The sequence below is a fragment of the Halichoerus grypus genome, chromosome 1 (genome assembly GCF_964656455.1).
Source record: "Halichoerus grypus chromosome 1, mHalGry1.hap1.1, whole genome shotgun sequence".
Classification (NCBI taxonomy): domain Eukaryota; kingdom Metazoa; phylum Chordata; class Mammalia; order Carnivora; family Phocidae; genus Halichoerus; species Halichoerus grypus.
Window position 1 is genome coordinate 128526088 of NC_135712.1, and position 17619 is coordinate 128543706.

The window sequence follows — 17619 nt, forward strand, 5'->3', positions numbered from 1 at the left end:
ATGGAGGAGACTGACCTGAAGAAAAATGGCAGAGTTGCCAAAATTCAACATTCAGATCTATTCCACATGGTCATCAGATCTGAGTACCGGCCAAGCCAAATGGACCTAATTAATAACCAGGGATTAGAGAGAACAGTAGAGGCACATTAGTAGCTTTACTGGAAATCACATGAGGCAACTTGAAAAGCTGCTGAAATCAGGATCCATGGCAGTGTTCCAGGAGCTATGGGAAGACTGAGATAACCCTAGGAGCATCCATTTTATTCCAAGAGTTGTGGGGAACCACTAAGTTCGTGTATATTATTTTTAAATCACAGGAAACCTAGGTGAAGTGTGCTATAAAATGCAGAGTTTGTGTGAATTTTTAAGGTAGTATGAAAGACGTCAAAGAAATTCAAACATCCCCCCCAAGTTTGGTCCATGGGAAGAGTCCAATGCAGCAGTAACAGATTTGGTGTCAGGATCCCAGGTCCTGGTCCCTGATCTGCCATGGTTGGCTGCGTGACCCTGGACAAGGCTCTGGTGCCTCAGATTCCTCAACAATAGAGTTGAGGGTCTGAATGGATGCCACAAGTTTTCTTCCTGTTTCAACACCGCCCGGTCCTCAGTTCTAATCTTCTGTATTTGCCTCATGTTTAGGACACTGTGTTACCTTTTCTACTCCAAGCAACTCAGAGGATGTAACTCTTCCATCTGTTGTCTGCTTACTGGAAAATTACCAAATTCAACTGAATTGGAATAGTTACAAAACTTACATTTTTTAAAAAACTTTTCTTAGGGAACCATGAGAGACTATGGACTCTGAGAAACAAACTGAGGGTTTTAGAGGGGAGGGGGGTGGGGGGATGGGTTAGCCTGGTGATGGGTATTAAAGAGGGCATGTACTGAATGGAGCACTGGGTGTTATACGCAAACAATGAATCATGGAACACTACATCAAAAACTAATGATGTAATGTATGGTGACTAACATAACATAATAAAATTAAATTTAAAAAAACTTTTCTTAGGAAGAATAATTTTGTGATCATGCTTAAAATTTGTACTGTTCTTGCAAAAATAAAATTGTGGGAACAAGTACACAAAAACACAATGAAAGTCCATAGGGGACTATGATTCAGTGTAGATTCATCCATACTTAGTTGTCATTGATGAACCTCTAATTACTTTGAATTTGGACTTGCCAGCATGGTCCTAGTCATTGATTCCTGGGAAAGCTCAAGCAGAGAGACAGTGTGGGAGGGAATCAGTACGAGGAGAGGAGAAAATTGGCTTGTTGAGTCTTAGTGCAAACTCCCATCAGCACCAGAGAAGGAAATTTCAAAAACAGAGTACCTTAAACACAGACTAAGTGATCTGCTTGAAGCGCAAAGCTTTATGACAGTTTGAATCAACGCCTTTGGCGATTCTCTCAACCAACTTCATTCCTGAATGTCCAGCTGTGGTCTGTTGGGACTAGTTATATACTAAAGACAAGAGTGTATGGAGGGGAGAAGACATGGCACATGGATTTGCATTCACGTCCTCTTTTGTTTCATAGACAGAAAGATATATTTTCAAAGGATTCAGACAACCCTCAAACACCAGCCCCCAATTTTTAAAGAAGTTCCCATGAGCCCTGAGCTGGAGAGACCCACAGGGTTCAATCCAATGTTTCAGCTGCCGTCTAAAGCTGCCAAGGTCACGGGACGATGTTCATTCCTGGGACTGAGCTGGGGGAGGCTCTTGGCTTGGATGGGAATAGAAGGGAAGAAAGCAAGTGCCAGGGAGGAGGATTTGCCTTGGACAGAGGGAGAGCTAACTGGACCCTAAGGAGGGAAACAGAAACCATCTGGCTTCCAGGTGAGGCGAGGACTTGGGGAACAAGGGAAAATGGGCAAAATGGGGAAGGAGGCAGACAGAGAGAATAGTCATGCAACCTGTGACTGACCCCAGGAGCTTAAGTCCAGCCCCGACTCCTTGCAGTTGGCATGGTCCCATCCCACCAAGACTGCCGTGAAACAGCGGCCTCCTCCTGGACTTCCCAGCTAACATTAGGGGTTGGCATTGGATTGAGGTGGCAGGTGGCATAGTGGGACTTGGAAACCTGACAGATTGGAGTGCAAATTCCAGGACTATGCAGTTTAAAACAAGTTGCTTTACCTCTGACCTTCCCTTACCTCATCTGGGAAATGTAGATTATCATTATTAACTTATGGGATAGTTATGAGAATTAGACCAACACTCCTCAAACTTTAACACTCATGCAAACCATCTAGGGATCTTGTTAAAAATGCAGGGCCTGGGATGGTGTCCCCATCAGGCTCCAGCCCACTCTCAGCATGGTGTGTGCTTGAGAGTCTCTCTCTCCCTTTCCCTCTGCCCCTCCCCCTGCTCGGCGCATTCTCTCTCTAAATAAATAAATTTTAAAAAATCTTTTTAAAAAATGCAGAGCCTAATTAATTAGATTGGTGGTAGAGTCTGAGATTTGGCATTTTTCATGGACCTGGGTAATGCTCATGCTGCTGGTCCCAGGACCACATTTTGAATAGTGATGGGTTAAGGTGACAAGGCATGAAAACCACGTAGCATGGTGGTTGGAACTTCATAGGTGCTTACTAAACAGAAGCTGGCTAATTTAATAAAGAGTTACTGGGTGAAGAGGCACTCTTCAGGTCCTTGAAGAGATGGTGATAATAATGGCTATCCACTGAGTAGACACATAGAAAGTGTCAGTTCCATGTCCCGGTAGGCACTACCTTTTAGAACTCTTACAACAAATCTGTGAGTTTATCCCCATTTTATAGGTGACTAATTGAGGCCCCAGAGTCAAGAACACATCCAGATAACACATGGGACAGAAACAGAGTGTGAAGTCTCATTGCCTCATTCCTTCCCTTGGTTGCTGACCCTGGCCTTAGAGCAGTAACAATCTAATGGAAAACAGCAACCCACAAGGCCTCAGCAGCAGGTTATCCACGGCCTCTGAAAGAGCCTCTCTAGGCAACCCAACACTTTCTTTAAAAAAAGTCCTTCCATAACTTTTCTGAATCCTGAAATTACACCAAAATTTAAAATTACCTCCCCCATTTTTTTTTACCTTCCTCTTCATGTTTCTATCCTCTAAAGCTGATTTTTCTTGTCTCCATGATAGCCAGCATTCCATTCTTTGGATTCTCCTTTTTTAATACACAGAAATAAAAATAGGGCTAGTTCAGAGATTTATCTCACAGTATTATAAAGATAAAATGAATTAATACATGGAGAGAATTTAGAACTTCTAAACTCTCTTCCTGCTCTTGAGTTTTGAACTCAAAATCTCATTGCTGATGAGAATTCCAGACCTTGAGCAAGTTATTTAACTTCTCTGTGTCTCAGTTTCATCATCTGAGAAATGGGCCCATAATAGTTATCTCACTGGGTTGTTATAAGGATTAAATGAATCAATAAGTGGAAAGATCTTAGCACAGTGTCTGAGTCAATAAATGCGAGCTATTTTCCTGGGTACCGTTTCAAGGGAACATGTACTAGACTTTTCATAAAGAAAAATGAAATTTGAAACCTGGCACTCAAATTGCATTTTCCCTGCAATCCTCTGCTTTTTAACTTTAAAAAATGGGGCAAATATTTTGAGATACACACAGGCAATTGGATCCAGGCACAATAGTCCAATGCTGCAAAACTGGTTTTTTTTTTAGGGCTAAGATGACTCATGGGTGGCTTAAAAGATCTTTTTAATATGCCCCCACGGCCTCCGAAAACGTTTAAATGGACTGAGAAGTTCGGGCATCTGTTTATATAATCATTTCAAATTGAACAACCATCATTTTTCCAGAGAAGCATGTGGGTGTTGTTCTGTGAAATAAAATAACATAGAGGTGAAAGACAAAAACCTCACAGAACGTCAAAGAGATTCCTCAGGCAGATAATTCCAAAGACAAATGATAGGATATTCCTACTCTCCTAATAGGATCCCCCTAAGGCTAACACACAGAGTAGGGGGGAGGTTAAGGGCTGCCATATGCCCAGTTATGAAGAAATGAGGCTTTTTCTGATAGGCCCTGAGAAGGGAGTTGTCATTTTTACAGTTTCTCTCCTTGCCGGTGTCAACAGAAACGAGGTCATCCGTTATATGTGAACTGGCAAGCAACAATGTAACACTTCTACATTGTTACATTTAGGAAACAGAATTGGTTTCCAGCATCCCGGGGCAGGAATATGTCCAAGAAACAGAAAGGAGAGCAGACAGAAGTGACAGAGCTGAGGTCCAAGTATACTGAAGCTGGTAGATTCTTTTCACATACCATTATACCCTTTTACCTGGAACCCAAAGCAACTAAGAGGCCAAGGACATCCTGACAAAATAGTAACCCTACATCAGATCCCAACAGTCTGCCCAGGATCCTCTCATAAAGCCGCACTGATGGGCATTTGAGGAATGTAACTCTACCCCAAGGATCACTCTCCAAATGTTAGGGAGATGCCTTTTTGAAAATAGATCATTACACCAGGGAGGGAGCTCGATAACGTTCACTTGTGACCCTCTCTCCATTTTAGAGCTGAGCAAAATGAGACTCAGAAAGATGAAGAGACTTTTCCAAAGGCACCTCATTGTTGATGGAAGAGCCAATCTCTAATTTTAACTGTTATTTGGTTACACCCTGCCTTTATGCATCCATTCAGGAAGTTATTGAGAGCTGCCCTCTTGCTAGCCCATCTCTGTCCACACATCCTACTGGACAAGAGAGGTGTAACAGCAAACAAGGAACTCAACGCTCTGCATTTTAACTTTGTTTCTCAAAACCCAAGGCATGTAGTCCAAAGGTTTGCAAGCTATCATAATTTTACCTATTGATTCTTAGAAGCATATTCACAGCTGTGATAACAGTGTCTGTCACCTACCATTTCTCCTTAAGAGAAAATTAAATGGTCTAGCACAGCTAAATTGATTAGCTATTAGGTTGAACCATATGACATTTCCACTTTTGCTGGTCCAACACAGTTGAATATTGGCAATGTCACATGGTTCAGTCTGACATTCATAAGCATCCTGGAGTCTCTTAAATAGAGAACCACTCTTTATTTTGATAGATCATCCCATATATTCCATGAGAATGTGTTACATGGGTTTCAGTCAGAAAAGTCAAGTCTGGAGAATAGGTAAATAAATTGTGGTAAATACCCACTTAGCATAGTTCAGAACAGCAGTAAAAAAGAACGAGTTCCCCACATACACAACATAGATAAACAAGGAGAACAGACATCATGTTGAGTGGAAGAAGCCAGATACGAAAGAGTACTATATATGCTATAGAATTCAATTGAAATGAAGGTTCAGAACAAGCCAAACTGCTTATTTGACTACAACAGAAGCCAGAAGAGCAGTGACTCTGTGGAGTGTGTGGTTTGGGGAAACATGAGCAAAACTTAGAGGATGTTGAAAGGGTTCCAGATCTTGAATGATGTCTTGGTCACAAGGGTTTAAACATTTATAAAAATCCATCCAGCTGTACATTTTAAATTAAAGCACTTTGCCCACTTTGTTATATGGGTATGTGTTTTATACAGAAAGAAAGAAAGAAAGAAAGAAAGAAAGAAAGAAAGAAAGAAAGAAAGAAAAAGAAAAAGAAGAGAGACAAAGGAAAGGAAAGGAAAGGAAAGGAAAGGAAAGGAAAGGAAAGGAAAGGAAAGGGAGTTACATTCTACAGACTCTCCTGATACAATTTAGCATAGTGGGGAAGCATAGGCTCTAAAGGCAGATAATATCAATCTGCTACTAACCACATATTTGACTTTTGATGGTATACTTAACCTCTCTAAGCCTCAGTTTTCTTATCTCTGAAATGGAGGTATACAGTAATACCCACCTCATAGAGTCTTGGGGATATTAAATAAGTGAATGTTTGTGAGGCACGTAGCACAGAAGAAGCGCTCAAGAGTGGCCAGTTGGTACTAGTAGTTAACACTAGTAGCAGAGTCCATAACGAGGTCCTTGATGGAAGGGTAAGAAGCAGGTACTAAGCCCCTGCCTCCCAGGGGCTCCCCCGCTTACCAGCAGGACATCCGGGAGGTTGTGCTCCTCTGTGAAGGTGATGATTGCAGAGGTGATGTCCAGGGCACTGAGCTCCAGAGTGGCGGTGCTGAAGGCATCCGTATGGTGAGCCCAGCCCGCCTGGAAGAACACAGCCACTTTCCTCACGAGAAGGCCTGAGCGCACACGTTTGAATACATGTCTTGCGACAAACCTCATGGCCTCCCCAAGGTTCCTGCTGCCAGACGAGCCTTGCAGCGCGATTGTCCTGACCGCCTGCAGGAGCGCGGGCTTCCCCTTGTGGTCTGAGAAGCGAATCAGGTAGTCTGTTTTGGCGTTGTACGAAACGACGGCCACTCTGGCGCCCGTTGGGCAGTTACTCTCACTTATTTCCATCCTCATCAACAGAGATAATAGAATGTTTCTCATCCTCTCAAAATCCGACTGGGAGACGTCATTGGACATGTCCAAGGCAAAGACCACTTCGCTAGGGAACGCTGGGCATTTGGAAACACCTTAACACAACGGACACGCAGATTTAAGATTTTCTGTAATGCCTCTGAACAGGTGACATTTGAGTGAATAAGAAGATATATTACTTACCTGTTGAACAAGCTGGAAGGGAAATTGTTTTGGAGAAAAAACAAGACATTGTTAGTTTATAGTTGTCCAGTTTCCAGGTGAGTGCTTCAATATTGAAAAACCATCTCCTCTGAGAAATTCAAGCAGTGACCTTCTCTGACTCCTGCCTGAGTTTGGCAAAGACCTTGATTTGCTTCCCAATCCATTTTCCCTTTTTTCTATAGTAGTAGATCCTCAGTCTCTGGGCATATGGCTGCCTGGAAAAAAAGACTCCATTTCCCAGTGGGGGAGCTATTCTATTACATTCTGAACAATAGAATAAGAGAAATGGTTGAAACGACTTCAAAAAGATATCCATCCCCTTTCCCTTTCTTTTCCTGATGGCTGGAGCTTGGCCAACATCTTGGACCTTGAGGTGATTTGGGAAACAAAACACCCTCCCGACAATGGCAGAGCAAAAAAGAATAAAGAGCTCATGTCCCTGAATACAGTGGAGCTCCATATCAACCCCAGACTGGCCACTTCCTGGCTTTGATCTGAGAAATACCTTTGTGTCATTGCTATTGAGCACTGAGGTCATGCTGTATTGAACTTAAACTTAACTAATTCACTGAGCTATTCTGAAACTATACATATATACACACACACACATATACATATACACACACATCTAAAACTGTATATAATATACAATATATATCATATACTATATATTATGTATAAGTGTGTGTGCACACGTAATATATTTTTATGGAAAATATCAGAAAACAAAAAATTAAAATTATCCTTAATTCATAATGTCTATGTATGTATTTGTATAAATTTAATTTGTTATTTTATTTTATAAAAACTTGGACCTTAGTATATGTCTTATTCTGAATCTTTTTTTTACTTAGCATATGATAAACATGTATTCTTTCTTTTTTTAATTTTATTTTATTATGTTATGTTAATCACCATACATCATTAGTTTTTGATGTAGTGTTCCATGATTCATTGTTTGCGTATAACACCCAGTGCTCCATTCAATACGTGCCCTCTTTAATACCCATCACCAGGCTAACCCATCCACCCACCCCTCCCCTCTAGAACCCTCAGTTTGTTTATCAGAGTCCATAGTCTCTCATGGTTTGTCTCCCCCTCCGATTCCGCCCCCTTCATTTTTCCCTTCCTACTATCTTCTTTTTTTTTTTTAACATATAATGTATTATTTGTTTCAGAGATATAGGTCTGTGATTCATCAGTCTTACACAATGTATTTTCATTAATAATTTAGAGCAGTATCACCTAGTCCACTATAGATGTCTCATGATACTCCCACCAACATCCCTTTGTGATGAGCATGCTTGTACATGTATCTGTGCATCTCTGTCCAATTGTGGTCCTCTATAAATCTCTATAATTATGGCTTTTGATATGCAGGGTCCAATTGCTCTTCGGAAAGGTTGTACCAACTGACACTCCCACCAGCAATATGCATTTTATACATTTCCCAAATTTAGATAGAGAATTTTTTCTCATTTTAAAAATATTTCCAATTTGAGAGACAAAAAGAGTATCTCATTTTCGTTTGTATTCTTTGACTTCCTGTGAGGTCAAACGTTTTTACAGGTTTATTGGTCATTTGTATTTTTTCTTCTCTGAAGCTTCCATTCGTGTCTTTTGTCCATTTTCAATCTATGAGTTTTTTTACATTAGGTTCAACAAATATGAAATATCTGTGCTTGTGGATAAAAATGATTGAGTGGGAGCAATTGTATATATTTCGACATGACAGAATTAACAAAATTAGGTCCTTGGCTTGGGTCCATTGCTTATATTGTGTATATTTTGTTCCCCACTTTTCTCTTTACTTTTGACTTCACAGTGCTCTTCAGTATAAAGGGGTTTTAACTTTTGATATGGTCAACTCTGACATTCTTCCTTTGTGGACAAAACTACGGTATTATTTTTTGTGATTTCTAGAAAAAGGACTTCAGAATCTTCTTGAACAGCAACTGAATGGGAATGGACAGTAGATGGAGTTTGAATAAGCAGGGCTGGGTGTTTGTGGAGAGAACCCAAGCACCCAAATTAAGCACTCTGCCAAATCACTGTTCCCTCCCTATTGCTAGTGAGTGGAGAAATGTACATATGCAAATATCCAGGAATACACTGAAGACACTAAGTAAATTCCAGTCTGGGGATGTGACCAAATATTAAGATCTGATGATTTGTAATTCCATTTTTAAAACATAAATGCAAGTAAAAAAGGACACATTTCTTATTGAAGGCTCCCTGGTGATCCCTCTTGTTTAAATGGATGGGATAAAAATAACAAAGCTTTTCTTTATTTGTTTTGTGATAAGAAGCACCAAGATGCAGACATGCAGGTATGCAATTGGCATTGCCTTTCATTCCACATGATAATGGAATTTCTCTTCGCTGTTGAGACAGCATGCCTTTCAGCCACCTCATTTCTGAGACCACATTGGTGAAGATTACTTACCCAAAAGGAGACTGAGCCAAATATATTAATTTATAAGAGCCTTTCATCATGGGGCCCCTGGGTGGCTCAGCTGGTTAAGCATCTGCCTTTGGCTCAGGTTATGATCTCAGGGTCCTGGGATCGAGCCCAGTGTCAGACTCCAGCTCAGCAAGGAGTCTGCTTCTCCCTCTCTCTTGCCCCTCCCCCGGCTCGTGCTCTCTCTCTCTCTCTCTCTCTCTCTCTCTCTCAAACGAATAAATAAAATCTTTTTTAAAAAAAGAACCTTTCATGATAGACAATGGTACCTCCCAAACCTCAGTCAAATCCACAGGTGATTTATGTCCCCAGTCCACGACCATGATTCATCCCCACTTCACACCACTGGCCCCCATTTGAGCCTTTCCCAAACAACTTACGGCAGTTCTCTTGTATGATAGCAATGATTTCACAAGGCTGTTAGAAAGATGGAGAAAGAGGGAAAAGGAAAAAGTATTTAATTTGAAGCATATTCAATCTCACTCTCATGACTTAGAAATATCATCTGGGTATTATCAGTTTCTTTCTGAAGCTTTTTAAGCTACAATAGAAAACACAAAAATTGTTACAGCAGATGAAATGATCCATAAGTTATATTTCTAGATACAGTGGATATTTAAACATATTTAAAATATATTTTATATACCATAGAGTGCTCATATTATTAGAGATAGGTAAATAAGGGGAACTCTTTTTTATTTTTTTATCTGCCTCACAAAGCAATGGAATCAAATTTGACTTTGAGGAAGTTTCAATCCAGAAATCTTGGCATAAAAGGCAAAGAAATGTCTTCAAATCCTGGATCTCTATGTCAGCAATTCCGGGAATTTTTCTTTAGAATGACTGCCAAGACATGGACCCTTCACACCCCTTTAGAATTCTGCTTTGTTCCTTTGATCTCTTCCTCGGTGTTCTGTTTATCCCTTGACACTATTACTTCTTGGTTCTCACTTGTCCCCACTTCCTTCCCTCCGCAGTAGTATTTCTGTGCTTGTGAGATGAAAAACCATCATAACTTTTCAGATTGTTTTCAGGTGTGTCATGAGACATGAAGATAGACTCTACCATATGTTGGCTTAGAAATACTTTATAAGCAACTTCTGAACTTTACAAAAAGGCATATTGTGTAGAAGTTGTAGCCTCAAAGTCTTTCCCTTCATGCCAACCAGCAGTAGTACTCAAAAACATCCAGATTGCCTCCAGGACTTCAAATATTATTCTACTCTTTTCATTGATGTAATTATGACATTTCAGAGGAAAATCTATAAACGTAAGGTACTAAAAGAATTTATAAGAGGAGAAACAAAAGAATCTTTACAGATTTCTACCTTGTGAAAGTGGAAAGCCTCATGTGCTAAAAAGAATAGGTTTAGAATTAAAATGTTCACCTACCGTCATATCTGCCAAGCCTTTGAGCCCCTTGATGCCCTGGGAAGAATAGAAATGAGTCTAAAATGTAAGATTCTGAGGTCCAATACATTATTCTCTGGAGTTGGCAAAACATTCTCAGAAAGATATCATAGTACATAGACCCCCTTCTTCCCCTACACTCCTGGCCCTGGAATTCTGGCTGACCCCTTAAGGAAGAAAGTTGGAGTGGCTAGGAGGTGTGTCTCAGACCTCAGAGTCTAGGATATCCGGGAATACGCTACATAAAGACTCTTAGAAGATCAGGTCATCTTGAGAGCAAGCCACAGTTTAGGATCCAATTCAGGAAAAGGCCTTTCAAGATCTCAGGACCATACAGTTCTAAAGTAGACCCCAGCCATTCCCTATCCCTCCTCCTCAGGCTACCCACCACCATCCTAACTCTGCTCTAGTGCTAAACAAGTCATCCCTGGAACCCTTCAGAACAGATAGGCCTGACTGAGGTACTCTGGGAGTCTAGAGATCTTTGTTTTTATTTAGATTCTACAAGGTAGTGATTTGTCACTTCAGGCAGGTCACTATAATCTTCTCAGCCTTTGTTTTCTCATCTGTAAAATGGGGATGTGCGTCATTCTACCTTCAAATTTTTGATTCTATGACTTTGTGGCTCCTCTCCAGTAAACCCTAAATGCAGTGAAACCACCAGGTTCAGCCCCTGGCTCACTCACTGTACCATCTCTCATGAAAGGACAGCCTAGCCTCATAGGACAAGGCGTGGTGCAAAATGACAATAGCCCCAAAGTCTTTCCCTTCATACCAAATGACCTCCCAGGGAATTTTAAAAATATGTGTGGACTTGCAACATTGTCAATTTAGTTCAGATTATATAAATGTCACATTTTGTTAGGATTTCCTTCTAGTGTTTGCATAAATGTTGTTGCTCATCTTGTTTACATTGATAAACTCAGTCTCCAGTGAATTTTATGTATTATGTATTCAGACAGGTTTATAAATCTCCAGCCGCTCTAATATCTTCCCCATGTTCAAGTAAACAATATACATTGAATAAATATACTGTGTAAGGACTTGAAGCTAATGTCCTCAAAAGCAAATTTGGCTCATTCCCTATACAGATCTCCTAGTGCCTCCCAAATGTTCATTTCTTCATTCGGATGGCTCTTAGCAAATCCTTATTCACTTTTACACAAAGGTTGAAAATAAAAGAAAGACGAGTCCATGTTACCACTGGTCCTGGAGGGCCTTGGTCACCTGGAGTTCCAATAAGTCCAGGAAAGCCAGCATTACCCTAAAAATAGCCAAACCAAAGGAATAAGCTTCTCCTCTTGAATACAACTCAATTAAAACCATCAGACCCAGTTTGAGATACTAAGTTGTCATTATTTCTAAGATCCAATGAGTCTGCTATGGACCGTTTAGTTTATGAACTGTATCAATGGAGTGAGACACCAACGGTAGAAAGGGAGGCAGTCTCCTTCGGGAGCCATCTAAATCGCCCCCTACAGACCTAAGCCCAGCCAACATGTGGACATACACACAGACACACACTTCCAAACCCAGCCTTAAAGGATGACTCAATACTCAGTTTAGACTCCAGGTCATATAGCTAAAAGAATAGGAAATATACATTGAGAGCCTGACATCAAGAGAAAGGAAAATTTCTTTCACCACCTTGTGGTCTTTAGAGTCTGAGAAAAGGTGTATGCTGACCACGGCTCACTGCTTGTCTTATAGGTATTTGAACTGACATGGCATTATCTGCATGTAACTGATGCTTTGTCCTTTTTTATTTGAAACCAGAGACATAAGTTTAGCTGAGCAGGGCAATATTAGCCAGCAGCAAACCAAGTTAGGCATAGATCAATTTTTTTCTTTATGTCCTTGCCAATGTATGAAAATACCAATTATTAAGTGCCCCTAGATAATAAATATTCTCTTTCCTCTTTTCTTTTTTTTATTTAAATTTTTTTATTGTTATGTTAATCCCCATACATTACATCATTAGTTTTAGATATAGTGTTCCATGATTTATTGTTTGTGCATAACACCCAGTGCTCCATGCAGAACGTGCCCTCCTCAATACCCATCACCAGGCTAACCCATCTTTCCTCTTTTCTGCACTGAACATAGTCCATGTCTTTTTCCCAGAAGGCCTTGCTCTCTAATGTCTATCTGATAAAAACTATCAAGGTTTTAGATATCCACAGGCTCTTTCGGAAAAGAGCTGCCAGTGATTGCAGCTTTTCGAGATTGAATCTTTGGAACCTGAGGGAATGGATTTTTAATGGTGGACTCTACAAAGCACAATGAAAACATGGCTCAACGTCCACCAGGATGGCAGCCACATTCCTGAGAGTCTAGTCCTAAATTAGCTAAGAGAAAGTTAAGGCTTGAAAAAATCTTACAGAAATAGCAATGTTTGCTCTGCAGCTAAAACAATACCCTTCCAAATGATATCCAGACTTACCATAGATATTGATATTGTGTGACTGAAACTCCAACTTGGATTTTCTGTTATTACGCTTTGATGAGCTGCATTTGCATTCACAAGATCAATGAGAGTGGTATTAAGGGAGGGGGGGCGTGGTGGGGATGGCCTGAGAAAGGTGTAGAACGTTTACTGACTGAGGAGAAGAGCTTCCTGCTGAGAAGTCCATTAACCCAATAGAAATGCTCCTGTGAGTAGTGTCATGATGTGTACCTCTATAGATCTTGGGAAATTCCTTTAATTCTTACCCTCCTTCCTCTGATTCCCTTTGCCCCCTTCTCTCCTCGGTGGCCCCGATCACCATCTTCTCCCTTAAGAGAATCAAAAGCAAAACCTTGAGTTTGAAGAAAAATGACTACAAACAAATGACACATGCTGCATACCAGCTGCCAGACCCGGAAAGATAAATTCTTACTTGTGCACCAGGAGAGCCAGGAAATCCAAGTTCACCCTAGTGTCGGAAATGAGATAAAGTTCTGCTTAATGTCATGAGATTAAGTCTTTCTTTGACATTCCTCAGGGAAAAAGAAGAAACAACTATAATTTTGAGAAAACAGACTCAAAACAGGTGCCAGGAAAAACAGCTATAGCAATACTTGTTATCTTGAGCTACTCCCAAGTGGCCATATTTTATTTCTATAATTCAATGTGAAACAACTTGCAAATGATTTTTACCAATTCTTCCCCTTCCTTCTTTGCCAGAGAGGAAGGGAACGATGGGACTATGTATTACATATTGTGTAATGGAACTTCCTTCTTAAGCATTTTTATCTAGTGGTCTAAATAACCAGAGGTCTGATCCAACGGAAACCAAAGGAAGGGGTACCAAATTGACTGCTGGAAAGCAGGTGCTCGTTGTCAGATCAAAGCACACTATAAAGCAACTGTTCATTCAACAAATATTTAGTTAGCACCTACTACATGCCAGGCACTTTTCTAGGCACTGGGAATTGAGCAGTGAACAGAACAAAGACCCTGCTATCATGGAACTTACCCGCTAGCAAAGAAAAAATGTATGTCAGGGAGAGATAAATGCTATTCTAGAAAGGGGATTAAGGGATAAAGAATGACATAGATAGGTTTGGGAAGGGGGTAACTATTTTATATAAGGTGGTCAGACAAAGCTTTTTGGTAATGGCAGCATTTGGGCAAAGACCAGCATAACTTGAGGAAGCCAGCCAAACACGTATCTGGGAGAGAGCATTTCAAGCAGAAGGATGAGTGTGTGAAGAACCCTGAGGCAAGAATATGAATGTGTGCTGTGTTTGAGGAACCCTGGAGCAGAATGGCAGGAGGGGAGCAGGAGGAGATGATGTCAGGGAGTTCACAGAGGGACCAGATTGTATAGAGTCTTGTAGGCCATGTTAACAGGGGGGCTAATTCTGAATTAAATCAGGAGCTGAAGCTGGGCCTTGAGTAAAGGAAATGACGTGATCTGATTATTCATTTAAAAGATGGGTCTGGGGGTGCCTGACTGGCTCAGTCAGTAGAGCACGTGACTCTTGTTCTCAGGGTTGCAAGTTCGAGCCCCATGTTGGGTGTACAGATTACTTGAAAATAAAATCTTAATAAAATAAAATGAAATAAAATAAAATAGCACTCTGGCTGCTATTCAGAGGACTAACTAGATGAGGCAAGAGTGGAAGCAAGGATGCCAGTTAGATGGCTTGGCCCAGAGAGTGGCAGCGGCAGAGGTGAGAAGTGATGAAATGCTGGATGTACTTGGAATGTAGACTCACAGTATTTGTTGATGGGGAAATATAGTAGGTGAGAGACAGACATTTATTAAAGAAGCAGCAAGTGTCTGCCTTGAGCAACTGGCAGATGGGAGGCTCCACTCCCTGAGATGGGGAAGGCTAGAGGAGGGGCAGGCTGTCAGGGCAGTCAGTTTTGACTGACTGGATATTTGATGATATTAAAAGATTATTGTTAATTCTTAGGTTGATAATGGTATTATGGTTTAAATATTTATAAAGAATCTTTTAGAGATACAACTTGAAATATCTATTCATGGAATATATGATATCTGGGATTGCTTCAAAATAATTGGGAGAAGGATACATGTATGGTGGAGTACATATAAAACAATATAAAACTGGCCAAGGGTTTTTCATTGTTTGAGCTAGGTGATGGGTACATGGGGAGAGGTGTCATTATATTAGTCTCTCCACTTGTACATATGTTTGAATTTTTCCATAATCAAAGGTTAACAAACAAAAGAAGAAGAAAAAGGAAGGAGAAGGAGGAGGGGGACAGAGGAGGAGAGGGAGAAGAAGGAGAAAGAAGAGGAGGTGGAAAAGGAGAAAAAGGAGGGGGAGGAGGAGGAGAAGGTTGTTTTGGGACACGCCAATTTTAAAGTGGAAACATGTTTAGAGTTTAAGAGATTGGTCCAAGCTGGAGAAGTACACTGGAGATCACATGGTGATGATACTTGATGCCATGGAACTGGATAAGGTCACCTGAGAAGTAAGTAAAGAGGGGAATAACAGAAGTATAAGGATAGAGTCCTGAGTCTTCTAATATTTAGAGGTCAAGAACATTCCAAAGAAACTGAGAATAAGGAGGCAGCAAAAAACAGGGAAGTGCTGTGTTCTGGAAGATGAGAGAGGAAAGGTTTTAAGAACAAGCCCATGATCACCTTTGTCAAATGCTGCTGAGACTTGGGAGTATGAAGTGGGCAGAGAACAGACCACTGGATTCAGCACCATGGGTTTTACCTTGACTAAAGCAGATGTCATTGAGTGGGCAGGGCCAAGGAACGAAGGCTCAGTTGTCATCAGTTAGAGAGAACCAGAGGAAAGAAAGTGGAGTTTCTCAATCTCGGCACTACTAATATTTTGGACCTGACGATTCTTCTTCGTTGTGAGGGGCTGTCCTGTGTATTATAGGATGAAAAATAGTATCTCTGGTCTCTATCCACTAGGTGCCATTTGCATCCCCTCCCCCCGCTGTGACAACCAAAACATCTCCAGACATTGCCAAGTGTCTCCTGGAGGGTAAAATCACCACTGGGTGAGAACGACAGATACAGATCTAATCTGTCAAAGAATTTTGCCAGAGAGAAAGGGAACAATGAGACTATGTAGTTAAGTGAGGGGTTTTTATTGTTTGTTTGTTTTTTAGATGGGCTATATTCCCACCTCTTTGTATACTGACAGGAATGATCTATGGAGAGGGAAGAAAATTTGATGATGAAGAAGAGAAAGGAGCCAGGACTTTAACGAAGCAAAAGGGAATGGAATCCAGTCCATGAGGGACACGATCAGTCTTAGATGAGGGCATGGACTCACATCCATAGCAGTAGGAGAGAAGGCAGGGTACAGAGGGAAGTTTGTTGGCCTACGTAGTGGTAGATGTACGTAGAGGTTCTCTGCTCATTTCTCCTATTTAACTAATGAAACAAGAAGCACAATTGTTTGCTGAAATGTGGAAGGGAAAGCAGGTCTTAGAAGTTTGAGGGAAGGGGAGAAGGTATGAAACAGTTGATTCAGAGAAGAGAGTGAACGGACGAGGGGAAGGCAGCCAGCCAGCCAATGCTGTTTAAGGTGAGGCCATTAAGCCTTGCCAGGAAAAACCCATGAAATGTGGACACAATCTGTGTGTTCCACAGTGTTAGCCACACCACAATAAGCATAGGCTGCCTTTGGATTTAGTGCAGGGCTGATAGGTGGCTTAAAATATGGACATTTGAATTCTACCCAGAATTTCCCTGCTATGCAAACTCCCCACTAGAGAAGAAAGACTTAATTTGTCAGGATGGGGATCCCATGGGCTAGCTTCTACACTCAGATCTGTGTGACCATCACATATGTGTGACCATCATAGGTGACCAGCTGTGTGACCATCAGCACATTACATCACTTCTCTGCATCTCAATTTTCTTATCTATAAATCAAAAAGCTTGAACTAGATGATCACTGAGGTCCCCATCGTTCATCACTGCACAGATATTTACTAAGAGCTTACTATGTTTTGGGCATTTATACCCATTAATTATACTCAGGGCGTTTTCCTGATCAATAAAATGGCACCAGTGCCATCAAAGGAAATAAAAGAATTGCAGGGAAGCCAGCCCAGAGTTAATTAGCTGGGCATCATTAAACATCCTACTGACTTCTTATGTTGTGAAGCAATAAGTGGTTACTTGTAGACTGAAGCACTCAGAATAACTGTAGCAACTGACATTTGATATGTTCAAAAGCTTCATGTAATTTCCATTCTTCAAAACCTCTGTCAGCAACCCATTAACTACAACATGCTAAAATACCATCTTCTTATGGGAGTAGAAATATTCAAACATACTTGAGTACCTACTCTGTGCCAGGCTAGTTCCAGCAATACAAAATTGAATAAGGTAAATCTACTGTCAAGTTCACAAACTGGAAGGTAGACATATATGTAGGGATAAATTATAATATAACCTCAATGGAAAGGGGCTACTCTAGAAATATGATCAACACACTTTAGGAACACAGAGTAGAGGACAACCAAATCTGTTCATGGAAGTCCAAGAAGGCTTCCACAAGGAAAAGTTGATATTTGAGTTGGTCTGAGAAAATGAGTAAAAATTGTGGCAAAGGAGGGAGATGGGTAAGTACATCCTAAATAGAGGCAAGAGTGTTTGCAAAGGCAAGGAGTTGGGGAAGTTCCT

General features: G+C 40.8%; 1 protein-coding gene across 1 annotated transcript in view; it reads right to left on the reverse strand.

Annotated features, from left to right (window-relative positions):
- Positions 1-17619, reverse strand: part of LOC118535891 (collagen alpha-4(VI) chain-like) — a 90052-nt gene that overhangs the window by 13166 nt on the left and 59267 nt on the right. Inside the window, exons 26-32 of the mRNA XM_036092516.2 lie at positions 13384-13419; positions 13217-13279; positions 11706-11768; positions 10487-10522; positions 9475-9511; positions 6613-6624; positions 6031-6524 (exon numbers count right to left, since the gene is read on the reverse strand). Of these exons, the coding sequence (XP_035948409.2) occupies positions 6031-6524; positions 6613-6624; positions 9475-9511; positions 10487-10522; positions 11706-11768; positions 13217-13279; positions 13384-13419 (741 nt within the window). The remainder of the gene's footprint in view (positions 1-6030; positions 6525-6612; positions 6625-9474; positions 9512-10486; positions 10523-11705; positions 11769-13216; positions 13280-13383; positions 13420-17619) is intronic.